At 48.4% G+C, this 22,307-nt stretch overlaps 2 protein-coding genes across 3 annotated transcripts in view; one reads left to right on the top strand and one right to left on the bottom strand.

Moving 5' to 3' along the window:
* frmd3 (FERM domain containing 3) overlaps positions 1-17,793 on the bottom strand; it is a 31,971-nt gene extending 14,178 nt beyond the window's left edge. The window contains exons 1-9 of the mRNA XM_047048631.1: positions 17,685-17,793; positions 10,169-10,273; positions 9,447-9,489; positions 7,448-7,526; positions 5,447-5,544; positions 4,271-4,394; positions 3,205-3,292; positions 1,457-1,545; positions 1,006-1,069 (exon numbers count right to left, since the gene is read on the bottom strand). Coding sequence (XP_046904587.1) covers positions 1,006-1,069; positions 1,457-1,545; positions 3,205-3,292; positions 4,271-4,394; positions 5,447-5,544; positions 7,448-7,526; positions 9,447-9,489; positions 10,169-10,273; positions 17,685-17,789 — 795 coding nt within the window. The 5' untranslated portion in view covers positions 17,790-17,793. The remainder of the gene's footprint in view (positions 1-1,005; positions 1,070-1,456; positions 1,546-3,204; positions 3,293-4,270; positions 4,395-5,446; positions 5,545-7,447; positions 7,527-9,446; positions 9,490-10,168; positions 10,274-17,684) is intronic.
* Positions 17,794-18,850: 1,057 nt separating this feature from the next.
* On the top strand, positions 18,851-21,027 carry LOC124486669 (probable gluconokinase). Of its 2 annotated transcripts, none has more exons than XM_047048424.1 (5): positions 18,851-18,978; positions 19,292-19,322; positions 19,423-19,509; positions 19,858-19,901; positions 20,556-21,027. In XM_047048424.1, the coding sequence occupies exons 1-5, from the start codon at positions 18,941-18,943 to the stop codon at positions 20,902-20,904; spliced, it is 549 nt and encodes a 182-aa protein (XP_046904380.1). In that variant the 5' UTR covers positions 18,851-18,940; the 3' UTR covers positions 20,905-21,027. The 2 variants fall into 2 exon arrangements, with proteins under 2 accessions (XP_046904380.1, XP_046904381.1); XM_047048425.1 differs by having other exon boundaries at positions 18,877-19,041.
* Positions 21,028-22,307: the final 1,280 nt, after the last annotated feature.

Here is a 22,307-nt window from a genome sequence, read left to right as displayed (position 1 = left end):
GAGTGAATCGGCCAATGGAGAAAGAAGCCTTGAAAATGGGTCCTCCCCTTGAAATGGAAGTGAGAAGTCTATTCACTGTAAACATTTTCTTGTTAGTATGTGCAAATTGCTTCAAATCTATATTCATCCCAAACAATATGCAAATGAGTAAAATAATAACAAATCTCAAAATAATTTGTCAAAGGTGTCTATCACTTGTATAAAGTTACAGCAAAATGTATTTATAGCTGTTCACCTGAAACAACAGGCAGATTTTTTTATTTTAGTTCTAGAGATATTCTGTCAAGGTTCTATTGATGTTCTGTCGAGGTTCTATTGACGTTCTGTCGAGGATCTATTGATATTCTGTCGAGGTTCTATTGATGTTCTGTGACCGTTCTACACAGATTCGACAGTTGGAGGACTTGGAGGGTTAATGTCTGCTCTGTTGGACTGTAGTTCGTCTCTCTTTGATGACATCATAGTTCATTCTAGAGATGAGTGATGATGTCAGAGAGTGGGGCCGGGCAAGACACACCCACCATTGTGTTACAGTGCATTCCGCCCTGTGAGAGACACCTGAAACAATGCAACAAAATTACTCACACACACACACACACACACACGCCCGCGCACACTTACAGCACACAGCAGACACACTCATTCTGTTCACCCAAACAGATATAGACACTGCACCTTATTCGACCTACAGTAACAAACAGTATATATACCCTTGTATATACGTACACATAATCACAGACACAGACTAACAAAGACACATCATGAATCCTGCCTGCTCTCCTCCAGAAGGTTCTGGAAGCTCAGGGCAGGATCTCTAGAAAAAGTGCTGGACTAGCACAGGCCCTAGTGACTCCTTAAACACCGACCATGGATCAGGGAGAGGGATTGAGACACAGGAAACCATAACTTCACTTCTCCAGCTCAGAGACGAGAGCCAGACCGTTCGCATGGTTCACTAGTTGTCTCGTTTGTTTGTCTGTGAAGACGGGAGGTGTTCCTGCTTACCTCTTTCTGGATTCCGATGACATAGAAGGTTTTCCCCTCAAACTTCAGCTTGCTGACATCAGCCCTGAGGAGGCAAAACAACGTCCTTTAGGGGGAGGAGAGGTGGGAGAGGGATGGGGAAAGAAGGGCGATGGGACAGATTAAGGGGGGAGAGGGATGGCAGAGGGAGGAGATAGGAAATAGAGGGTGGAGGGAGAAGAGAGGTAGAGAGAGGGAGGGTGGAGGGAGAAGAGAGGTAGAGAGAGGGAGGGTGGAGGGAGAAGAGAGGTAGAGAGAGGGAGGGGTGGAGGGAGAAGAGAGGTAGAGAGAGGGAGGGTGGAGGGAGAAAGAGAGGTAGAGAGAGGGAGGGTGGAGGGAGAAAGAGAGGTAGAGAGAGGGAGGGTGGAGGGAGAAAGAGAGGTAGAGAGGAGGGGGTGTGTGTGTGTGTGTGCGTCAGACTTGGAACACTTACCATTTGAGCAGGTGAATCCTCTTGTTTCCCTGAAACACCACAAACCCAGTGGCTGTAAAACCGAGGAAGGCCAAGGTGCCTGTGAAATCCTGTAGAACAGGAAACCGCAAGCACATACACACACACAAGCAGCATGCACACGCACGCACACACACACACAGCATACACAGTTGAGTTCAAGAGGCAGAACATGGCATTCTGTGATACAGGTGGACTAACAGCAGGGGCCAGTATCTCCATGGCAACAGCTTCATAATCAGGCTCTCTCTGAGACAGGTCTCCAGGACAAGTTTGAGACGCTGAAAGATCGGGTTTATAATGCTTTTATTCTAAAACGGAACACCAAAAAATCTAAGATTGTTTGGATATTCAAAGGAGGTACCCCAGACCGCTCCAGACTAGCTGTCGCGTTGTGAGAACATGATCAGACTCCATGATGCCCTGGTAGGAGCTGGAAGCTGTGATCCTAAATTAAAGAGTGCTGCTTGAACACAGGCACCAACAGATAAGGGCAATCCTCAAACAGCTGAAATTAAACATCTCCTTAATCAGCTTATCACGCTTTGATGCCCTGTCCCTCAGATTTCCCTGGCTCGCACACTTTCCCAGAGGAGTTGGAGAGAGAACAGAGGGAGGCGGAGAGACTAGAGAAAGAGAGAGAGAGAGAGAGAGAGAGAGACAGGCAGAGAGAGAGAGAGAGAGAGAGAGAGAGAGAGAGAGACAGGCAGAGAGAGAGAGAGAGAGAGAGAGAGAGAGAGAGAGAGAGACAGGCAGAGAGAGAGAGAGAGAGGAGAGAGAGAGAGAGATGAGAGAGAGAGAGAGAGAGAGGAGAGAGAGAGAGAGAGAGAGACAGGCAGGCAGAGAGAGACAGGCAGAGAGAGACAGGCAGAGAGAAAGAGAGAGAGAGAGACAGGCAGAGAGACAGGCAGAGAGAGAGAGAGAGAGAGAGAGAGAGAGAGAGAGAGAGAGAGAGAGACAGGCAGAGAGAGAGAGAGAGACAGGCAGAGAGAGAGAGAGAGAGAGAGAGAGAGACAGGCAGGCAGAGAGAAAGAGAGAGAGAGAGACAGGCAGAGAGACAGGCAGAGAGAGAGAGAGAGAGAGAGAGGAGAGAGAGAGAAGAGAGAGAGAGAGAGAGAGAGAGAGAGAGAGGCAGCGAGAAAGAGAGAGACAGGCAGAGAGAGAGAGAGAGAGAGAGAGAGAGAGAGAGAGAGAGAGAGAGAGAGAGAGAGAGAGAGAGAGAGAGAGAGAGAGAGAGCGATAGAGAGACAGACAGACAGAAAGAGAGAGAGAAAGAGTGAGACAGACATATAGTGACAGACAGAAAGATAGAAAAAGAGAGAGAGGGAGATGATGACTTCCTCTCTCTCTCTCTCTGCCTGCCGGTTTTACTCATTATAACTAGTTAAAAAACAGCGGGTGAACAAGTGAGAGAAGTGGGTCAAGTTAATCTCTAGACAGACTGGAACGAGCTGGGAAATCAACCATGCACTTTGAATGGGGTGTTGATAAAGTACACATCCCAGAGCTGATTTAATGATTGCTTTTGCCTTTTTGGGTTGCCAGACAGGCTGACAAACCAAACTCAGATAAAGTGATCCTGGCTCTACTTGACTTTTTGTGAGAGTGGCTGGATGAACTGACAAACATCAGATCAATCGCAAGGTGAGTGGGGATACAGGGGAGGGAGGGAGGTGACAAGGGGAAGATGGAGGAAGGGAGAGAAAGAGGAGTTTGTTTCCCATAGTTACCTTGCAGGGGTGGGGGTCGACTCCGTATGTCTCCAAGGTATGTGCCCTCTGGAGCATGTTGAGCTCAGCCAGGGCAGGACACTGCCCCCTGTGGGAAAGGAGGACAGTTACAGTTAGAAACAGCTGGTCTGGGATCATCATATTGTGATGGAGAGGAGTGGAGGGAGGGAGAGAAGGAGAAGAGAAAAGAGGAGAGCAGAGGGGAAAAGAGAGGGGAAGGAGGAGGGAAAGAGAAGAGAAGTGAGAAGAGCGGAAAGGAGAATCCTACAACTGTTTTGTTAAACATCTGTTTAACAAAAACAACATATTAACAAACCAACATGACCAAACCCAGCCCCTGCCTCGCCCATCAGGACAGCAGAGTGAGATGAACGCACAGCTCTTGCCTCCTTCCTCTCTTGTTGTTCATTATTTTAAGTGCTGGCTGCCAGACAGAGATCTGGAGGTGACCTGCTGCTCCTCACCGGCGCCTGCAGCCTGTAAATCATCTGCTTTATACTGTCTATAAACACACACACACTACCTGCTGGTCTACCATCAACACACACACACATCACCCCCTGGCCTACTATGAACACACACACATACTCAGCCTCCTGGCCTACTATAACCAGTGCACACACACATGCACGCACACATTAGCTTTTCACTTTTTTGGCCACTGCTTGCTTGCTTGCTTACACACACACACACCTTTCCTTTTAAGGTGAACCTCATCTATCTTTGACAGAAAAGTCTTGTTGAAGCCCAGTCAGGAAGTTTGGCTTCAGCTCTGTATCTTGTCTGCTCATCTCACATTTGTCTAAATTCTCAAAGGATGGCAGATGATTCAGAAACGCTGACCTAGCACAAGGTGAGTAGATGCATTTTGCCCCGGTGTGTGTGTGTGATTGCTAACCTGATTCCTATCCAAAAGAGGATTATCACAAACTGTCTGTCCTCATCTTACTTCACTGGTTCTCCTCTCTCCTCCTCTCCTCTCCTCTCCTCTCTCCTCACCTCCTTGCTCCCACTTTACTCTCCTCTACAATCCTCCTCCTCTCCATCAGTCTCTCCTCCCCCCTACCTCAGTTCGTTCTTGTGTATCTCTATAATCTTCCTCTCCAGTTTGAGGGACTGCTTGGGGAACAGCTTGAAGTCTCTGATGTAGTCAGAAGGGTGTTCATCCGGGTCGTAGTCCCCCAGCTCAGCTGATGAGAGGAGAGGAGAGGACAGGAGAGGAGAGGGGGGGGAGAGGAGAGGAGAGGAAAGGAGGAGTGGAGAGGATAGGGAAGGAGAGGATGGGAAAGGGGAGGAGGGGAGGGGAGGGGAGGAGAGGAGTAGAAGAGAAGAGAGTAGAGGATTAACATAACAGGCCCTCCACAACAGAAGCTTTAGTACATACTAACTTGTATCAATCACTCTGACTCACTCCTCAAGGTGTGTTTGTATACTCTACACTTAAACACGTATTACTTTTCGATTGGATTCATAGTACGAATTAATGTAAATTAATTCAAGCATTTGACAATGCTTGTTAACTACATTCGACCCTGTTTTTTTAATTGAACAATAATCCTTTACACACATTTTACAGTTTGTTAATTAGACATTCAACAACAGCTAAGGACCTGACCTCTATCCTTATAGTCAGGTACCAATTACAGAAAGTAAGGAGCCCTTGCTCAACCAATCAGACATCCCCCTACAGGGAGCCAGGCCAATCATTCTCAGTTCTCCAGGGAGCTCAGCCAGAGAGTGGGTCCATGATTGGGGATTATTGTCATGACATCACCCAGCTAAATCCTAGTTGGATCCACATCAAACAGGAGAGCTTCTTACTGGGAGTTTAGGGGCTGGGGCGAGGCTGGGGCTGGGGCTGGGGCGAGGCTGGGGCTGGGGACTCAAGGGAATTGTTCGCTAAGGGTGAGGGGGGATTGGATCTCAGTGTAGGCACACTTTACCCTCAGATCTCTCAATCAGGCAGCATTTAAACTGGTCTGATGTCAGGCTGTATTTCTCTGGGAGTGTGAGCTGGGATCTGAGCTTGGCGATTGATGTAAGCAGGTGGCTGGCCAATCTGGGAGCGATTGAACAGGTCTGGCCAGAGTGTTTTCACACTAATGACTTTGTTCACATCTGAAGGATGTCTGTGGATTGGCAAGCCTGATAGGGGTGATGTCAGAGAGGAGGCGTGGCTTACCTTAGACTATCCACGCCCCCAGGAAGGCAGGGGTGATGTCAGAGAGGGGGCGGGGCTTACCTTGGACTATACACGCCCCCAGGAAGGCGGCGTCTGCGAATGGGCAGAGAAGACGCCCATGGTACACATCTCTCTTCAGCTGCAAGTAGATTAGATATCTGCACAAACACACACACACAAGAGGAAAAAAGGAAGAATTAGAATCTGTTTTGTGTGTGTAGGTATATATGTGTGTGTGTGTTTCCCGAGAGAGACATCAGAACCATCTGTGTCATTGACATCAATCCATGTCCCGTACTGAGATCAGTTGCCATGGGAATTACCCGAACAAGGTATCAGTTACCATGGAGACCTTCATCACAGAAACCCGTTACTATGGAGACCGCATCCATGTAGCAAAGTGTCTGCTGTGCTAACGGGTCTCCTGTTATTGCAGAAACCGCGACAATGGATTAGAAAAGCAGACACATCTGTTACTATGGATACGGAAAAGTGGCATGTTCTAAGAAAGTTCCAGAATAAACAAAGTCAGCCCACGCATGCACATACACACACTCAAAAGCACACACATACAAACACAAAAAAAGAGCACACAGGTTGAAACTCCATTTGTTCAGACAGCTATGATAAATAACCCGCCCCCTCACACACACACGCATACTGTATACACACACACACACACACACACACAAACACAGTGAGTCAAGCTGATCAGGGCCAAAGAGAAGGGAGGTTTGAACCATTCAACAAGATGTCCTGCTGAGTCTGAATGGCTTTATTAATAGAGCAGAGTCAGTCAAGTACAGTGCTACCTGGGCCCAGAGCCACACACACACACACACGCCAGACCTCCTCTCTCTCCTCCGCATCCAACCCTGATCTCCTCCCCAGTCCTCCTCTGCTGGTCTCTGGCCCACGTCCATCCTGCTGTCGTCCCAGGACATGGTATGTTTGATGTGGACAGTATTGACCCAGGAGAGATGGGGCAGGGTGTGAGGAAGATGGAAGACTGGAACATGGTCAATGGAAGGCTTGGTCTTAACAGAACATCTGAGATCCTTTTCTCTGTGGATGGCTCTACACCCTAGACACTCCCCCCTGGCCTCCCTCCAGTACCCAGCCTCTACCCTAGACACTCCCCTGGCCTCTCCCCCGGCCTCCCTCCAGTCCCCCAGCCTCTACCCTAGACACTCCCCTGGCCTCTCCCCCGGCCTCCCTCCAGTCCCCCAGCCTCTAGCCAGCCTCTCCCCTGTGTCCGCGTGTCTCTGGTCTCCCAGAGTTCCATCAGACTGTGGGAACGGTGCATTGATCCATGAGAACACACACTGTCCAACAACAGGCGCCATCGATCGACACGGCCCCAGACGCCCAGTCCATCATGCTACAGACACAGGCATGCTGGGATATTGAGTTCTTTTCCAAAGCCTGTCTGGGAACCATAAACCATGCAGGGCTATCTGTGTCTTAGATTTGGTCCGGTCTAATCCCCTCCTCCTCCCCCTCGGCTTACATCTCCCTTCTCTTCTCCGTACCACCCCCGACCTGCTCCTCAATCTCCCGATCTTTTCCTCTCCAGGGGGAGAAAAGCGACTGACACAAAGAGAAAGCATCGACAGAATGGAGATGGAGGGGTGGATGGAGAGGAAGGCGAAGAGACAGAAAGAGAGAGAAAGAGGCAAGCGGAGAGGTGGAGAGGTGGAGCGAGTGAAGCAGAGGGGAGGACTGAAGGAGGAGGGGGGGCGGAGAGAGTGGGAGGCAGGTGGAGAGGTGGAGAGAGGGAGGGCGAGAGGGGTGAAGAGAGAAAGTAGCCGTTCAGATGGAGACAACTGCAGAGTGAGAGGGATCATGATCAGTGGAATCACCAAGTTATCCTGGGACATGACCAGCCTGGTCACAGCTCTGCAGTGGCTCAAACTCTCTCTCCCTCTCTCTCTCCCTCTCTCTCTCCCTCTCCCTCTCCCTCTCTCTCTCTCTCTCTCTCTCCCCTCTCTCTCTCTCTCCCTCTCACACACACACACTTGTTCTCTAACACACAGGCACACACTCACAGACACACAGTACCTGGTGAGCTCCTCTTTGATCTTCATTGGCTCATGAGGGTAAAATTTGACCCGGAAGCACATGGTGTAGGGGTGCTGAGCTGTAACACAGAGAGAGGGAGGGAAAGAGAAAGAGAGAGAGAAAAGAAAGACAAAGAGAGGAAGAGACAGCATGTGTGTGTGAAAGTGTGAGAGAAAGAGATGAGAGAATGTGAGCGTTTGAGGGAGGGAGAGAGAGATGACAGAGGAAAGACACCTCTATTTCTGATCATTCATTTGTTAATTATTCCTGCAGTAATTACTCACACATACACACGGTCTTTCCCACACACACACACACATTTCATGATAATAATGGAAACATTTCTTTCTCTCTTTTGATCTTAGTTTTACAGCACATATGAGGAGAGGAGAGGAAAGGGGAGGAGAGGAGAGGAGAGGGGAGGGAGAGGAGAGGGGAGGGGAGGAGAGGAAGCTGATTGAGTCAGAGACAGGAAGTAATATCTCAGAGGTGCAGAGTCATGGCTGACTGGAGGACCCACAGCCACTAGCAACTCTCTCTCTGTTGTATTACCCACCAGCCAGCAGCTCCATGATAAATATAAAAAGCAAATATAAAATACATGAAAACATGAAATAACTTGATCGGCTTATTCCTGAGGCTCGGATAAGTGAAGGACTTTCATAACATTTCCAATTGGAACACACACTCACTCTATACGAACTTAACACACGCATACACACTACACACTGTACACGCACATTCTAGAAAAACCCCATGTGAGGACAGATCTCACCACAGGGAGAGTGTTGTGTCAGTTTAGATATACAGAGTACAGCAACCCTACCATCCCTTCCACTCATCTTCCTCTCTCCCTCCCTCCCTCATCCTCCTCTCCCTCCCTCATCCTCCTCTCCCTCCTCCTCTCTCCCTCATCATCCTCCTCTCCCTCCCTCTTCCTCCTCTCTCCCTCATCATCCTCCTCTCCCTCACCCTCCTCTCCCTCCTCCTCTCTCCCTCTTCCTCCTCCTGTCCCTCCCTCTTCCTCCCTCTTCCTGTCTCTCCATCCATTTATCTGCCGTCGACTCATCTCTACTTTTTCCCATCCCCCCACTCTCTCTCCTGCCCATCCATCTGACTTCTCTTTTCGTCTCTCTATGATTCACTGTCTTCTTCTCCATGTGTGCTTCACACCCCCTTTTCATCTCTGTCTCTCCACCTCTCTTTCTCCCTCCCTCCTCCTCTCCTCTAGCACATGTTCCTGTGAAGCGTGACACATGAGTAATTGTTTCTTTATTAATTCATGCAAGCGGAGAGATGAAATTCGTGGAGTATTAAAAGCAGAATTAAACATGTTAATCTACAAAATCCTAGTCTTAGCCTTCAGTAAGCTCCGAGGAAGCAAGACGGTCCAGAACCAGTCCAGGAAGCATCGAACTAACAAACAATCAAACAGAGAGATGTTCTCCTAATCCTCTCAGGCAGTTCTTGGGCCTCAGAGATGGATCCAACAGCATTCTCACACACTAAGAGCAGCTGTTTCCTGAGTCAGAGGTTCTGTTTGTGTGTCTGAGCCAATCCTGACACTTCTGTCTTGTTCTGTGATGTCTGTGTCTCAGTATTCCGTCGTCTGTCTGGGAGTTCCGTCTGTCTGGGAGTTCTGTCTGTTTGTCTGGGAAGTCCGTCTGTTTGTCGGAGAGTTCCGTCTGTCTGGGAGTTCCGTCTGTTTGTCTGGGAGTTCCGTCTGTTTGTCTGGGAGTTCCGTCTGTCTGGGAGTTCCGTCCGTCTGTCTGGGAGTTCCGTCTGTTTGTCTGGGAGTTCAGTCTGTCTGCCTGCCTGCCTTCCTGCTTGTCTACCTGCCTGCCTGTCTCAGAGCCTGCCTGCTGGCTGTGTGTGCTGGCTGGTCTCTTGACTCTCTGCTTGTCTCAATCAGGGAGGTCTTACCCTCAGACTGATCTCCCACCCTGGGGAGGTACACACACGCACACGCACACACACACATAAAAGCAGAGGCACTTACACTTCATCTGCCTCACCACAGGCTTGTTGGGCTCCAGCCAGTGCTGAGAAAAAGAAAGACAGAGAAAGAAAGGACAGGAGATGTTACTCAATCTGCTGCTCCAGGTGAGGAACAACTTGTATCAGTGTGTGTGAATGTGTGTATGTGTGTGAATGTGTTCGTGAAAGTGTGTGTGTATGTTTGTGTGCGTGTGTTTCAGCAAAGAAATGTCAAAATGGTGCGTGTCTCTTAAACATATGAATATTACAACATACAGAAGACTTAATAATTTACAACCCTTACACACTGAAAGAATTCCCGCCAAGGTATTGAAACACACACACACAAACACACTCACACCACACAACCAACTCGAGACCGGGAGACTGTTGCCATGGTAACCTCGCCAACCGGGATGGTGGAGGGTTGGGTTGAGTTGGTAGTCAGAGTTTAAATATAACTTCAGACAAAAATCACCCAGACGACGCAGACCTGTGAATCACCATGGTGACGAAGGATGGTGTTGGTCATGGGTTTGCTATACAGAGACTGGCTCTATGATACGGCAAACGAACATTCACTCATGGACTGGTCATTTTGCGCGAGGTGTGTGTGTGTTTCCTGTTTGTGTATGTCCAAACACACCAAAACTGACAACAGAGTGTGCAAGAATGTGTGTGTAGGTGTGTGTATGTGTGTGTGCGTGAGTGTGTGTGTGTGCGTGAGTGTGTGTGCGTCCGTACCCTCTGCTTCTCTGGGTCAACATATCTGATGCCAAAGTAGTCCTTCTCCAGCAGGCTGTAGTGGTTACACACGTAGTCCAGCAGGAACTGGCCTTTGGTGTCTCTCTGCAAGGCACACACATACACCACCGTTAGTACAGAAGACTGCTGAACAACACACATTGCAACTGTAGTGAGGGTCATGTGTGTTCAACCACGTGTGGATAGTGTATCCAGGCTAAGGTGACAGAGGGTGTGTATGTGTGTGTGTGTGGTTAGGGTGACAGAGTAGCCAGCCAAACAAGGTCAGAATGACAAAGTCTCTGGTCTGTGTGATAGACTAGCTCGAGGTGTGTTTGTGTGTGTCTGAACTGTGATCAGAGGAAAGATGTCCTCCCTATTGTCCCATAAACAACCAAAGATCAATAATCACTCCACATTATGACCTGCTCATGATCAATAAACCAATCACACACAAACACTAATATGAACTCTCTCTCTCACACACACAAGCAGGCATGCACCCATGCCTGGAATTGAGTATGCGTTTATGTGTGTGTGTATGTGTTGTATTTGGTACAAATTCCATATACAACATACACTACACAATTACGTAACAACGTGTGTACAGTATACATCCATGAGTGTGTGTGTGTGTGTGTTTCTGGTCCTTCACTCCTAGAGCTGCTGATGCTGGTAAATCTGTGCTCGGCTGAGCAGCCTGATTGAATCCAGCTGGTAATCGGTCACTTGCCCTTGCTGTCATTACTCTGTGATTTACGAAACAAGGCTCTGGCCGTGAACTCAACAGCCACAGCTGTCAATCACAAGCGGTCACCACAGCAACACCACAATCAGTCAGTCAAATGGAAATCACCCTTTCTTTTCAGGATGATATAATATTGGAGTAGATGGGGCTCTGAAGGCTTTCTGTGTGTGTGTGTGTGTGCGTGCGTGGATATTGTTCTGCCAGATCTGTACTCTATGTGGACATATAAACAGTTCGACTGAGTGTTGACATCTGACATAAACATCTCATGTTTCATCCCTCCACCTGTCCCAGGGCAGGGAGGGAGGGAGGGGTTGGGACACAAACACAAATAAAAAGTGACAGAAAACACAAAAAGCTAAATAAAAGACAAGAAAGAGAGTGAGAGAAAGTGAGGGAGAAAGAAAAGAGGAGTTACGGTGTGAGGGGGGGGAGAGTCCTTTTCATGTCCAACAAGAGGTAAATGCATATTTCAAAGAACTATGCATGAATTATTCACCTGGTCAGGCTGTTTCTACATGATCTCTCTTAATGATGGTAAAGTGCTTTCTCTTCAACTTCAGACACAAGACATCTGACTTCAGCTGAGTGCCCTCAAGCGCGTCTGTGAGTGTGTGTGAAGGTGTGCGCAGTGAAAGGAAAGTCCTTTTTTGTCTCAGCGCTCGAGCACTCAGCAAAATGAAGACAGGAGTTGCCACTGCAAACAAACCGCAGCTTATCACACACACACCACACGCACAAAGAAACACACACACACAGAAACACATTCAGGGGTCCTCCTCCTTGGTGGGACACTAGGACCCTGAAGCCCCTGCCCCATTTCCAAACATTGGTAATTAAAATGCATGCCAACTCAATTATGACTGGTCCTTATCTACGCTGCTGGAATTCATATCACTACAATCCTGTGCTAACTGGCTATGAGTCAGGGAACAGCTTACAAGAGGGGAGGGGGGGGGGGGGGGGGGGGGGTGATGATGATGAGGATAAAGCGAGGTGAGGAGGAGGAGGGGTGAGGTAGAAGGTGGGTGGGACTAGGACAGAGAGAGACTGGGGGAGGAGTGAGGATGATAGAGGGAAGGTTTTAGTCCCTCCCCCGACTAAACCACTGGGTAAACCCCAGAACAGGCACCATCCCCTTCTTCCTGCACACCTACAGTACAAACCACAAAACACCCCCCCAAAAACCATGTGATGGTTGAATCCAGTCCAGACCAAGGACGGACCAGGCCAGGCTATGCTGGTTAAACGGCGTATGATACCCGTCATTATGAGGTCAATAAAGACAAAACCATAAGCTTGACAGCCAACTTAGAGCACTTTAAAAACGCAGTTTTCTAGGTGAAATTAAAAAGCAAAAAAAAACTCAAACTATGATCTCTGCCTTTTATAATCAGGTGTTGTGTTGAATCTCTGGCTGAGCATCCACTCTTAATAAAGACATTTGGTTGGGATTAGCATGTGGCTAATATTCTATGTGATTGGAACAGTTCTGCTGCTAGCCTGTGTTTCCTATTGGACCCCATTACAGCACGACCTTGACTTACTGGGAAGGAGACAAACCCATTACCATGGATCCCTCCTCACACACACACACACACTCTACACACGAACATACGTGCATGCGCACACCCACACACTGAAGCACGCAAAGATGAAGTACACGCACACATCAGATGGGAGGTGGTGTTGGGGGGGGGAGTGATGGGGGAAGGTGGAGATTGGGGGCTACATTCATAAATTAGAAGTATGTGATCCCTGACCAATCAGCTGTAATGGCCTATGTATCGCCATAGAGGGATATGACGCAACGAGAGGAGAGGACAGGAGAGGAAGCGAGGGAGGTAATGATGTGTGTGTGTGTGTGTGTACTGCTTGAGTAGGGGTCTTATCTCTGCTCCTCAGGACAAAAGAGAATTTATGAAGGAGAAAAACAATCTGTGACTGTCGGTGGTGCAGAACCACAGGGAGATGAAGGGACGAGAGACAGAGAAGGATGACAGGGAGAGAGGGATAAGAGGGAGAGAGGGAGAGAGGGATGACAGGGATGAGAGGGAGAGGGGTGAGGGCAATTGTTTTGGAGCATGGCAGATGGGGAGAGGAATGAGAGTGGGCGTATGTTTGTGTGTTTCTGTGTGTGTGTGTGTGTGTGTGTGTGTGTGTCTATGCCTCCTTGTGTACACTTCTGTCTGTGCAAAAAGACGCAGGAAGGAGAGATGATGTGTGTGTGTATTTAAAGAAAGAGAGACCAGAGAGAGAGAAAGGGAGTGTACTTAGGAGTGTGTCTGTGTCTGTGTTGGCTGCCATCTCTTTAATTATTTATCCAACATCTAGCAGTGTGACTTCAGACCTCAGGCTATGGTGATGTTTACGTGCACTTGGGGGGGAGGGGGAGGGGAAGGGGGGGCAAACACACACTAACACTCACACACACTGACACACACAACACGCTCAACAGAGTAAACACACAGCAATATTCTCTAGGGTAGAGGGCGAGCTATGTTTGCTTGGCTCTGACGCGTCGGTCCCTGTAGGTTATTCACCATTAACCATATTTTAAGTAACCTGCTGAATTGATCACGTTGTGAATCAACCAGGGTTTTGCCTGGACGTGGCTGGCTGGTAGACAGAGCAGCTGGCCTGGAGCCGGGATGGAAGGAAGATCTCTCTCTGTCTTTGTAACTCTATCCTGGCACACACTCCCAGCCTCAGTGTATGGTATCTGTTACAGATAAGACACAAGGGCTAATTGGCCTGAAAGCCTTGTAAGTACTATGGGGTGTGTGTTGGTGTGTGTGTGAGAGAGAGAGAGAAACATAGAGAGAGATAGAGATATAGTGAGACAATGAGAAAGAGTTGTGATATCAGTTGCTTATAAATGTGTGTGTGTATACAGTATGTGTGAAGATGTGTGTGCGTGAGGGAGAGGGGAGAGAGGAGGGACAGAGAGAGAGGGAGAGAGAGAGAGGGAGAGAGGAGGGACAGAGAGAGAGGGAGAGACAGAGAGAGAGAGAGAGAGAGAGAGAGAGAGAGAGAGAGAGAGAGAGAGAGAGAGGTTAAGGTAAGGGTAAGAGAGAGAAAGAGTAAAAAAGCGAGCAGATCATCAAATAAGAGTGGGATATGTGAAGGAAGAACCTTGCATGATCGTTTGGTTTTCAGTTTAGCACACGTGTTTGATTCTGGGAGACACCAGGCTGGACAGAAAGGACTGTGGAACCAGAAGAGAGTCTCGACATCCATCCAATCATCATCCATAACCTCCTCATGTGGAGCTTCCTCTGTCATCCTCTCCGCCTCCCCACAGCCTTCCTTCATCCTCCTGTTCTCTGTCAGCCTCCCGTGCGCTCCTCCCTTTCTTCTCTTCTGTCTCCCTCTCTCCCTCTCTCCTCTCTCTCCCTCTCTCCTCTCTCTCCCTCTCTCTCCCTCTCTCCTCTCTCTCCTCTCTCTCCTCTCTCTCCCTCTCTCCTCTCTCTCCCTCTCTCCCTTTCTCCTGGCTCACGGTCTGTCCCTCTCCCTCTCCCCTCTCTCCTCTCTCCTCTCTCCTCTCTCCTCTCTCCTCTCTCCTCTCTCCTCTCTCCTCTCTCCTCTCTCCTCCCTCTCCCTCTCCCTCTCCCTCTCCCTCTCCTTCTCCCTCTCCCTCTCCCTCTCCCTCTCTCCCTTTCTCCTGGCTCACGGTCTGTCCCTCTCCCTCTCCCTCACTCTCTCCTCTCTCTCCTCCCTCTCCCTCTCTCCTCCCTCTCCCTCTCTCCTCTCTCTCCCAGCTCACAGTCTCTACATCATCTCCGTTACTTGGTGAAGTCGGGAGGATTGATCTCTATTTTTCTCTTTAGTCATCTTTGGATAAACTTCAAAGACGTGCCGCGGAGTGGAATAAAAATAGAAAGATTTATAACCTGGGTAAAGAATGCCAACTAACCAAAACACTGACACAGCCTCAGCAAAACACACAAACAATGTATCTCACCTACACAGCCTCACACCCAACAATTGTTGACTCTATGAAACATAATATGTGCCTCAGTCTTCCTACGTATTTTAAAATAGAACTTCAGAACAGACGTATATCGATAAGGTGACTTTATACAGGAATAGAAGTCGTCAATATACACCAGGATGAATCACACACTGTCTCTCTTCCTCTATCTCTCTCTCTCTCTCTCTTGCTCTCTCATAAACACACAGTCTCTCTCTCTCCTCTCTCTCCCTCTCTCCCTCTCTCCCTTTCTCCTGGCTCACGGTCTGTCCCTCTCCCTCTCCCCTCTCTCCTCTCTCCTCTCTCCTCTCTCCTCTCTCCTCTCTCCTCTCTCCTCTCTCCTCTCTCCTCTCTCCTCCCTCTCCCTCTCCCTCTCCCTCTCCCTCTCCTTCTCCCTCTCCCTCTCCCTCTCTCCCTTTCTCCTGGCTCACGGTCTGTCCCTCTCCCTCTCCCTCACTCTCTCCTCTCTCTCCTCCCTCTCCCTCTCTCCTCCCTCTCCCTCTCTCCTCTCTCTCCCAGCTCACAGTCTCTACATCATCTCCGTTACTTGGTGAAGTCGGGAGGATTGATCTCTATTTTTCTCTTTAGTCATCTTTGGATAAACTTCAAAGACGTGCCGCGGAGTGGAATAAAAATAGAAAGATTTATAACCTGGGTAAAGAATGCCAACTAACCAAAACACTGACACAGCCTCAGCAAAACACACAAACAATGTATCTCACCTACACAGCCTCACACCCAACAATTGTTGACTCTATGAAACATAATATGTGCCTCAGTCTTCCTACGTATTTTAAAATAGAACTTCAGAACAGACGTATATCGATAAGGTGACTTTATACAGGAATAGAAGTCGTCAATATACACCAGGATGAATCACACACTGTCTCTCTTCCTCTATCTCTCTCTCTCTCTCTCTTGCTCTCTCATAAACACACAGTCTCTCTCTCTTCCTCTCTCTCTCTCTCTCTCTCTCTCTCAAACACACACAGTCTTTCTCTCACAAACACACACAGTCTCTCTCTCTCTCACACACACACACTGTCCAGCTGTCTTTGTAGATGTCTCTCTCACATGCATGGTGGTGAGAGCATCGGTGACAGCTGCTAATGTGGGGCTGTTGAAGGACAGTGATCTTCCTTAATTATACATGAACTGTCTAGAAGAGAGAGGAGGAGGACACAGAGACACAGCTATGAGAGAGAAGAAAAGGGAGGGAGGGAGATGGAGGAGAAAGAGAGATGAGAGAGGGAGACACAATAGTAAAAGCCCCTGAACCTACACTAACACTGCACGTACAGTACAAAACTCCATCCATGAAACTTGCAGCGTGACAACATACCATCATAAATATACATGTCACACACAGAGACTCAGAGGAACACAGAGGGTAGACAGAGCCCATCCTTCTCATCTCCTACTCTCCTCCACCCCTCACCTCCTGACCTCCACCCCATCACCCTCCTTCCAAGAGAACAAACTGGTACCCAGAAGCCTGCTCTCTGAGCTTGTGAGTGGGTCCCAAGCTCTCCTGAAGGGCCTTAAGGAGCTCCCTGGATGACCCACCTCGGAGCGGGGCAGGGAGAAGAAGTCCTGGAACAGTGAAAAGCGTGTTGTTGTCGGAGCAGAAGCCTGCGTCAGGAGGAAGTTCATGAAATATGCAGAGCGATCCGAGCCGGAGCAGAAAGCCATTAAGGCGTGAGGAGGACGCGGAGCGGGACCGCGAAAATGAGTTCAGCAAAACAAAAAAGCTTGTTTCCTATGCGAGAGAGAGAGAGAGAGAGAGAGAGAGAGAGAGAGAGAGAGAGAGAGAGAGAGAGAGAGAGAGAGAGAGAGAGAGAGAGAGATGGGGAAGGGGGCTACTGGCACACACAATCATGCAGGTACGCACACACACACACACACACACACACACACACACACACACATAAACACAACCTAACAGCACTTAAGAGTTGCTGTAAATCATTGATGGGGTGGATGTGGAGGAGCAGACGAACACTTAGCTGACAAGTCGTGTGTGTGTGGCCTGGAGGATGGGTGAGCCTTCTCCACGCTGGCCGAACAGCAGAAACACTTTAACTACACTTGACTACAAGAGTGACACTGATGCTCTGGTAAAAGTTGTCTTTATATACACACACACTAACACATGTAAATACATGTAAAGAATATGCCTGAGTACCCCCCAACTGATGTTAGATTGTTGGTACACTTCCTATCAAGTCAGTCACAGAAGTCAGGCCACACCCATAGAACCACCGACAATCCGTTGAAAACTTCCAGGGAACTTCTAGATTCTGATCGCGGGCGGCGGCGACAGCCGCACAGAGAGGAGAGTGATTACCGACTGGACACGCGGAGTGGAACCACGACAGATGACACAGTTGCCGTCATATCACGGTATATGTGACCAATCAATCAACTACTGGTCATCGGCGGGGCCATCACTGTTACAACTACCGATCCAAATGGTTCCCTTTCTAATATCAAACATGAGTATCGTCATTCATCAATAGGACTACAGCTGGTATTGTATATTATAGTGTGTAATATTATGGACAGCATGTATTAGTTATTCACCACACTGCCTCCAAACTAAGCGGTTCTTAATGATGATCACAAGCTGTTAAGATGGCCATCGTTGTCACCGTAATAGCATCTGAAGAAAACAATAGGTTGTTTCAGTAGGCTATATATTTGTCGATCAGGCGCACCCAATGCAATAATGTCAGGGGTCATTAAAATCACAATAAGATCATCGCGTGCTGGGGGTGCAAGCATGGTCGCCCTACCTGGATGCTGCACGAGATCTCGGAGTCGTCTAGTAACCGAATCGTGCATTGAATGTCCTGATCTAGGGAGCGGATGCTTGGACTGCGAAACCGGAGCATTTTCATTCTCCTGTCGTTCTGTCCCCGTTCCACATATCATACACTCGCCGTTGGTAGCAGTGACGTGGTCCACGCAGGGATGGATGCAAAGAACTGTCTCGAGGAGGGAGAGGCTGCATCTGTCGCCTGCACGAGAAGACTGGTCGGCTCAGCATCTCTCTCTCTCTCTCTCTCTCTCTCTCTCTCTACCTCACTCTCTCTCTCTACCTCTCTCTCTGACTCTCTCTCTACCTCTCTCTCCCTTTCACCCTCTCTCTTTCTCGCTCTCTCTCTGACTGTCTCTCTCTACCTCTCTCTCCCTTTCACCCTCTCTCTCTGTCGGTAGATCACATAGTGCGCCTTGGATGCGCTCTTGCGCGCCACTCATTTTCCCACCGATAGTTTTTCTCACACTTTGGATTTTTACCTCCTATTCATCAAACATGACGACTTTTCTTGATTTACATTTGTACTGATTCATGAAGCTAAATACATTTTGCTTTCCGCCACCGTGTCCACCGTGTAGTATTCTTATATAAACAATTATACTCAGCTCCAGTACCAGTGAGGACATCTTGATGTTATGGACATACCTTGTTAATGGCCTCATTTGGACTGGTAACCTGTCTGAAACCATGCGGTTGTTTTGGTGTGCTAGCGTGTCATGGGCTGTTCGTTACAGCGCACCACCTGCAAGCATTTTCAATCAAATAGAAAAAAACTAATAAAGTCAAAAGGATTTCAAATTCCAATCGAGGAAGATGTGTTATGAATTCCAACAATGGCACGGGTTCAATTAACGTATTAATTTGAACCCTTTACCTTGATATTATTATACATTCCATAACACACCTTGCACTGTAGGCTACACCAGCATATACTGCGTATATTGCTTCAATATTGGTCTGCAATTGTTGCAACCGTATTTCACCGTGCCGTTTTTTATGCAAAACGACGGACGAATAACTAGGTTACATTACACTACAGTTCAGCATGGTATGTGTCTAGAATGCGTTGCATTGTTTTCCAATATAGTGTACTGTCCCTTTAAGTCTAACGGGGCGACTCTTTAGTGGTGCGTCACTACGCATCATACCAAAACAACCGGCAGCGGTAGTATTCTGGGCCACGATCATCGAGCTTCGCCGGGAGCCCGGGCAAAACACAGACCAAGAAAAATGATATATATTATAATGGGAGTCTCCGGCACCGGAAAGTAGGTGTTGGCTGTTAGTCCATGTCCGTTCCCACGTTGTGAAATGCCGTTAAAATGAAAAGGGTGAGGTATTATATCACTTTGCCACGGGCCAGTGATGAACTTACAACCAGACCATGAATGAACCACCTGCCCCGTTTCGGGTTTAAAGTTCCACATTGCGTAACCTCTGTTTTGTTGACCATATTCCTATTATTGTCTAAAAAAAAAATGGAATCTAGTGAAATATATGTATATAAACGTTATGAATCATTGTAATTATTTGAGCTGGAAGGGCCGAGTGATTAAAGTGTTGGTTTTTATCCATCGCTAGATCAACGTTAGGGATCTTCCTGTCGGAAAAGGTAGGAAATATTCAATCCCATTCTTAATATTTAACTTGTTCGATTCACCCGTGCGTGACGTTATGGCCTCGACCGACTTGGCCGTCTCTCCTCCTTTCAGCTCGGGTGGCCGTTGCACGAGGGGGATGACTTTCACCCGCGGGAGAACGTTGAGAAGATGGCTCGCGGGGAGCCCCTCACAGACCAGGTTGCCAAACGCATTACCGTTTCACTCATCGCTCCCGGTCGGTGTGCATGCGCGTGTGCATGTCATGGGATTGTTGTTTGATATGATGCATCATGAACGAGTGCACCGAGTTCTCAGAACGGCTCTAAATCTCAATTTGGTATGGCTCATATAGAGCAACCAAATTCTGAGAGAGCAGAAAGAGAGATCACTGGCTTGTCCATGTTTGTGTTGGTGTGTGTGTGTGAGGGAGAGATTTAACTGGCCGTGTTGGCAGGGTAAAGCATGTTCCTGTCTCGGTAAGGTGTCAGATTAAAGCCTGAATCAGGTTTTTGAGGCTGATTCTGTGTGTTCTCTCCAACTCTGAAGGACAGAATACCCTGGCTCCTGAAACTACATGATGTTGTACTTAGGTAACTATGCTGTCCACACACACACACACACACACACACACACACTTCACTGTAAATTGGACTCAGATTAAACAGCATTGTGTTTTTGCAAAGGTGCATGTTGTAGAGGAATGGAGAGAGTGCCTGTGAGATGGAGTGAGCATGTAAATGTCAGATAAAAAATGCACCCTAAACAAGATGAAAAAATGGAAGGCGGGAGAGAGGGAAGGAGAGGGAGAGGGAGAAGGAGGGAGAGAGGGAAGGAGAGGAAGAGGGAGAAGGAGCAGAGGAGGAAGAGGAAGGAGAGGGAGAGGAGGGAAAGGAGGGAGGGAGAGGAAGAGAGGGAAGGAGAAGAGGAGGGAGAGGCTCTGACAGCTCATTTAAAATTTGTGTGACGACTTCAAAGAGCTGCAGCCCCCTTTAGACTAATTCTGCCCTCCCTACCTCGAGCTCTTCCTCCATCATTCCTTCTCTCCCTCCCTCCGATAATCTTCCTTCTCTCTTTACCATTTAGTCACACTCCTTATCCCTCCATGTTTGTTTCCAGCACCAGCTCCTGCGTGTGTAGTTCTACTGTGTGTGTAGTTCTACTGTGTGTGTAGTTTTACTGTGTCTTTAGTTCTACTGTGTGTGTAGTTCTACTGCGTGTGTGGTTGACTGACCTGTATTTTCCAGCGAGAGGTCTGCTGGTTCAGACGCCATCGTGGTGTGTTCAGCCCTCCGCCGCCTCTACAGACAGATCCTTCTTTTCGGCCGCAACGCCCTCACTTCCTGTCCTGCCCAGGCTGCCCCGCCCACCCTGCCGGATGTGTGGTTCCTCTTCCTGTACGGCTCCTATGACCTCATCCACAGCAGGATGCTGGGCCGCATGGGACACTTCATGTCACCTGACCTCCTGCGCTCCCAGTTCGACGTCTTGGAGCCTCCGTCGGAGGAGGAGAACGCCCTGACGCTGGACATCCGCAGGAGCATTGCTGACATCGCCATGGAGATAAAGGCCCACCTCCTTAGCATCAGTTCGTAACCACGGACACGGCTGGAGGGAACTAAGACCCTGGTCGCTGCCTTCACAGCAGCAATGGAGAACCCTAACCCTTTTTTTAATGAGTCAAAACACAGCACATAATAAAAATGTTTTTGGATGGTCTCACGTGCAGCCCATTCTAGCAACTGTTCCGATTTTCAGCTATTATTCAGGGGGCAAGCAAACTGTAGCCTAGTGCCTGGGCAGCTCTACCATAAACCCAGGTAAGTCCTGTATCTACCCCAGCCTTTGGTTCCCTGTAACCCAGGAACTATGACAGATACAGGAAGCGTGGCAGTCCCCAGGAAACATGGATTAGTCCCACCATGAACCCAGTTAAACCCTGCAGCTAGAGGGCGGGGCGTGGAGGAGGAGGCCAGAGGAGGAGGAGGGTGAGGGAGGAGAAGGAGGAGGCTCGGACAGCTTCAGGCAGGCTGGGGAGTAGCGTGGGCTTCTGTTAAAGCCTGTAGGCCAGACTACACACCGCCTGGAGGTCCCCTGGGAACCAGGATCACTAACCTCCAGGGAAGACCTCCACCGCCCCCCCTCTCTCCCTCCCGCTCCATCCCAGAATCATGGGGCCATTTTGGGGGTGTTGCGTCATCTCCTAGCCCCAACCAGGGGTATTTCAGGAGCTTCTAATCCAGCCAGAATCCCCTCGGCTGTACTCATATCTCTCACACACAGTCACATCAAGACGGAGCATAACACACACACACTCAGGGTGAACACGCACACACACACACACGCTGACATCAAGATGGAGCATAATACACACACACTCAGGGTGAACATGCACACACACACGCTGACATCAAGATGGATGTACATAACTGAGTCTTTGGTGTGCACACACACACTTATTATAACCCCCAGCTGACGATAGTGTGTGTGTGTTGATCCAGGCAAGGACACCGACACACACACGGAGGTAGAACAGAACAGCCCATAACAGGATCCCTTAAATACAGGGACTCATGGGAATTAATTAAAACCTTTAAAGTGTCTGATAGACACAGACTTCCTATCTAATACTTGCTATCAGTATGCAACTGCCACCTAGTGGACAGACTTGTATACTACAGGCTAGAGCTAGAATAGATTTACAGACAGTCATTTACAGACTTAATAGCAGATAACACTATTTAATCTGACATTTTTAACTAGGGGAGATCTACTTTTGGACGGATTTCAGTCGGGCTGAATTCAGAACCTAGTGATGAAAAAATATATACAAGAAGAACACCAAACATAATGATTTTTAGAAAGGGCTGGTTTTGTTATTGATGTCTGTGCAGGTTTTGAGTACATACATTGAATGAAAGACATCACAAATCTTTGTTTTTCTTTTTAACCACTTTCCAGTCTTACATACAGTACACACAACACACTGAACCTGTGTG

The sequence above is a fragment of the Hypomesus transpacificus genome, chromosome 24 (genome assembly GCF_021917145.1).
Source record: "Hypomesus transpacificus isolate Combined female chromosome 24, fHypTra1, whole genome shotgun sequence".
Lineage (NCBI taxonomy): Eukaryota > Metazoa > Chordata > Actinopteri > Osmeriformes > Osmeridae > Hypomesus > Hypomesus transpacificus.
The sequence above is the reverse complement of the archived record's forward strand: the minus strand, read 5'-3'. Positions and strand labels throughout refer to the sequence as shown.

Excerpts from the sequence above, each read along its gene's own strand:
- LOC124486669 (XM_047048424.1), top strand. The coding sequence starts at position 18,941 with ATGATATATATTATAATGGGAGTCTCCGGCACCGGAAA. Across the intron at positions 18,979-19,291 it reads GGAGTCTCCGGCACCGGAAA|ATCAACGTTAGGGATCTTCC; the intron begins GTAGGTGTTGGC and ends ATCCATCGCTAG. Across the intron at positions 19,510-19,857 it reads GGGAGCCCCTCACAGACCAG|GACAGAATACCCTGGCTCCT; the intron begins GTTGCCAAACGC and ends CCAACTCTGAAG.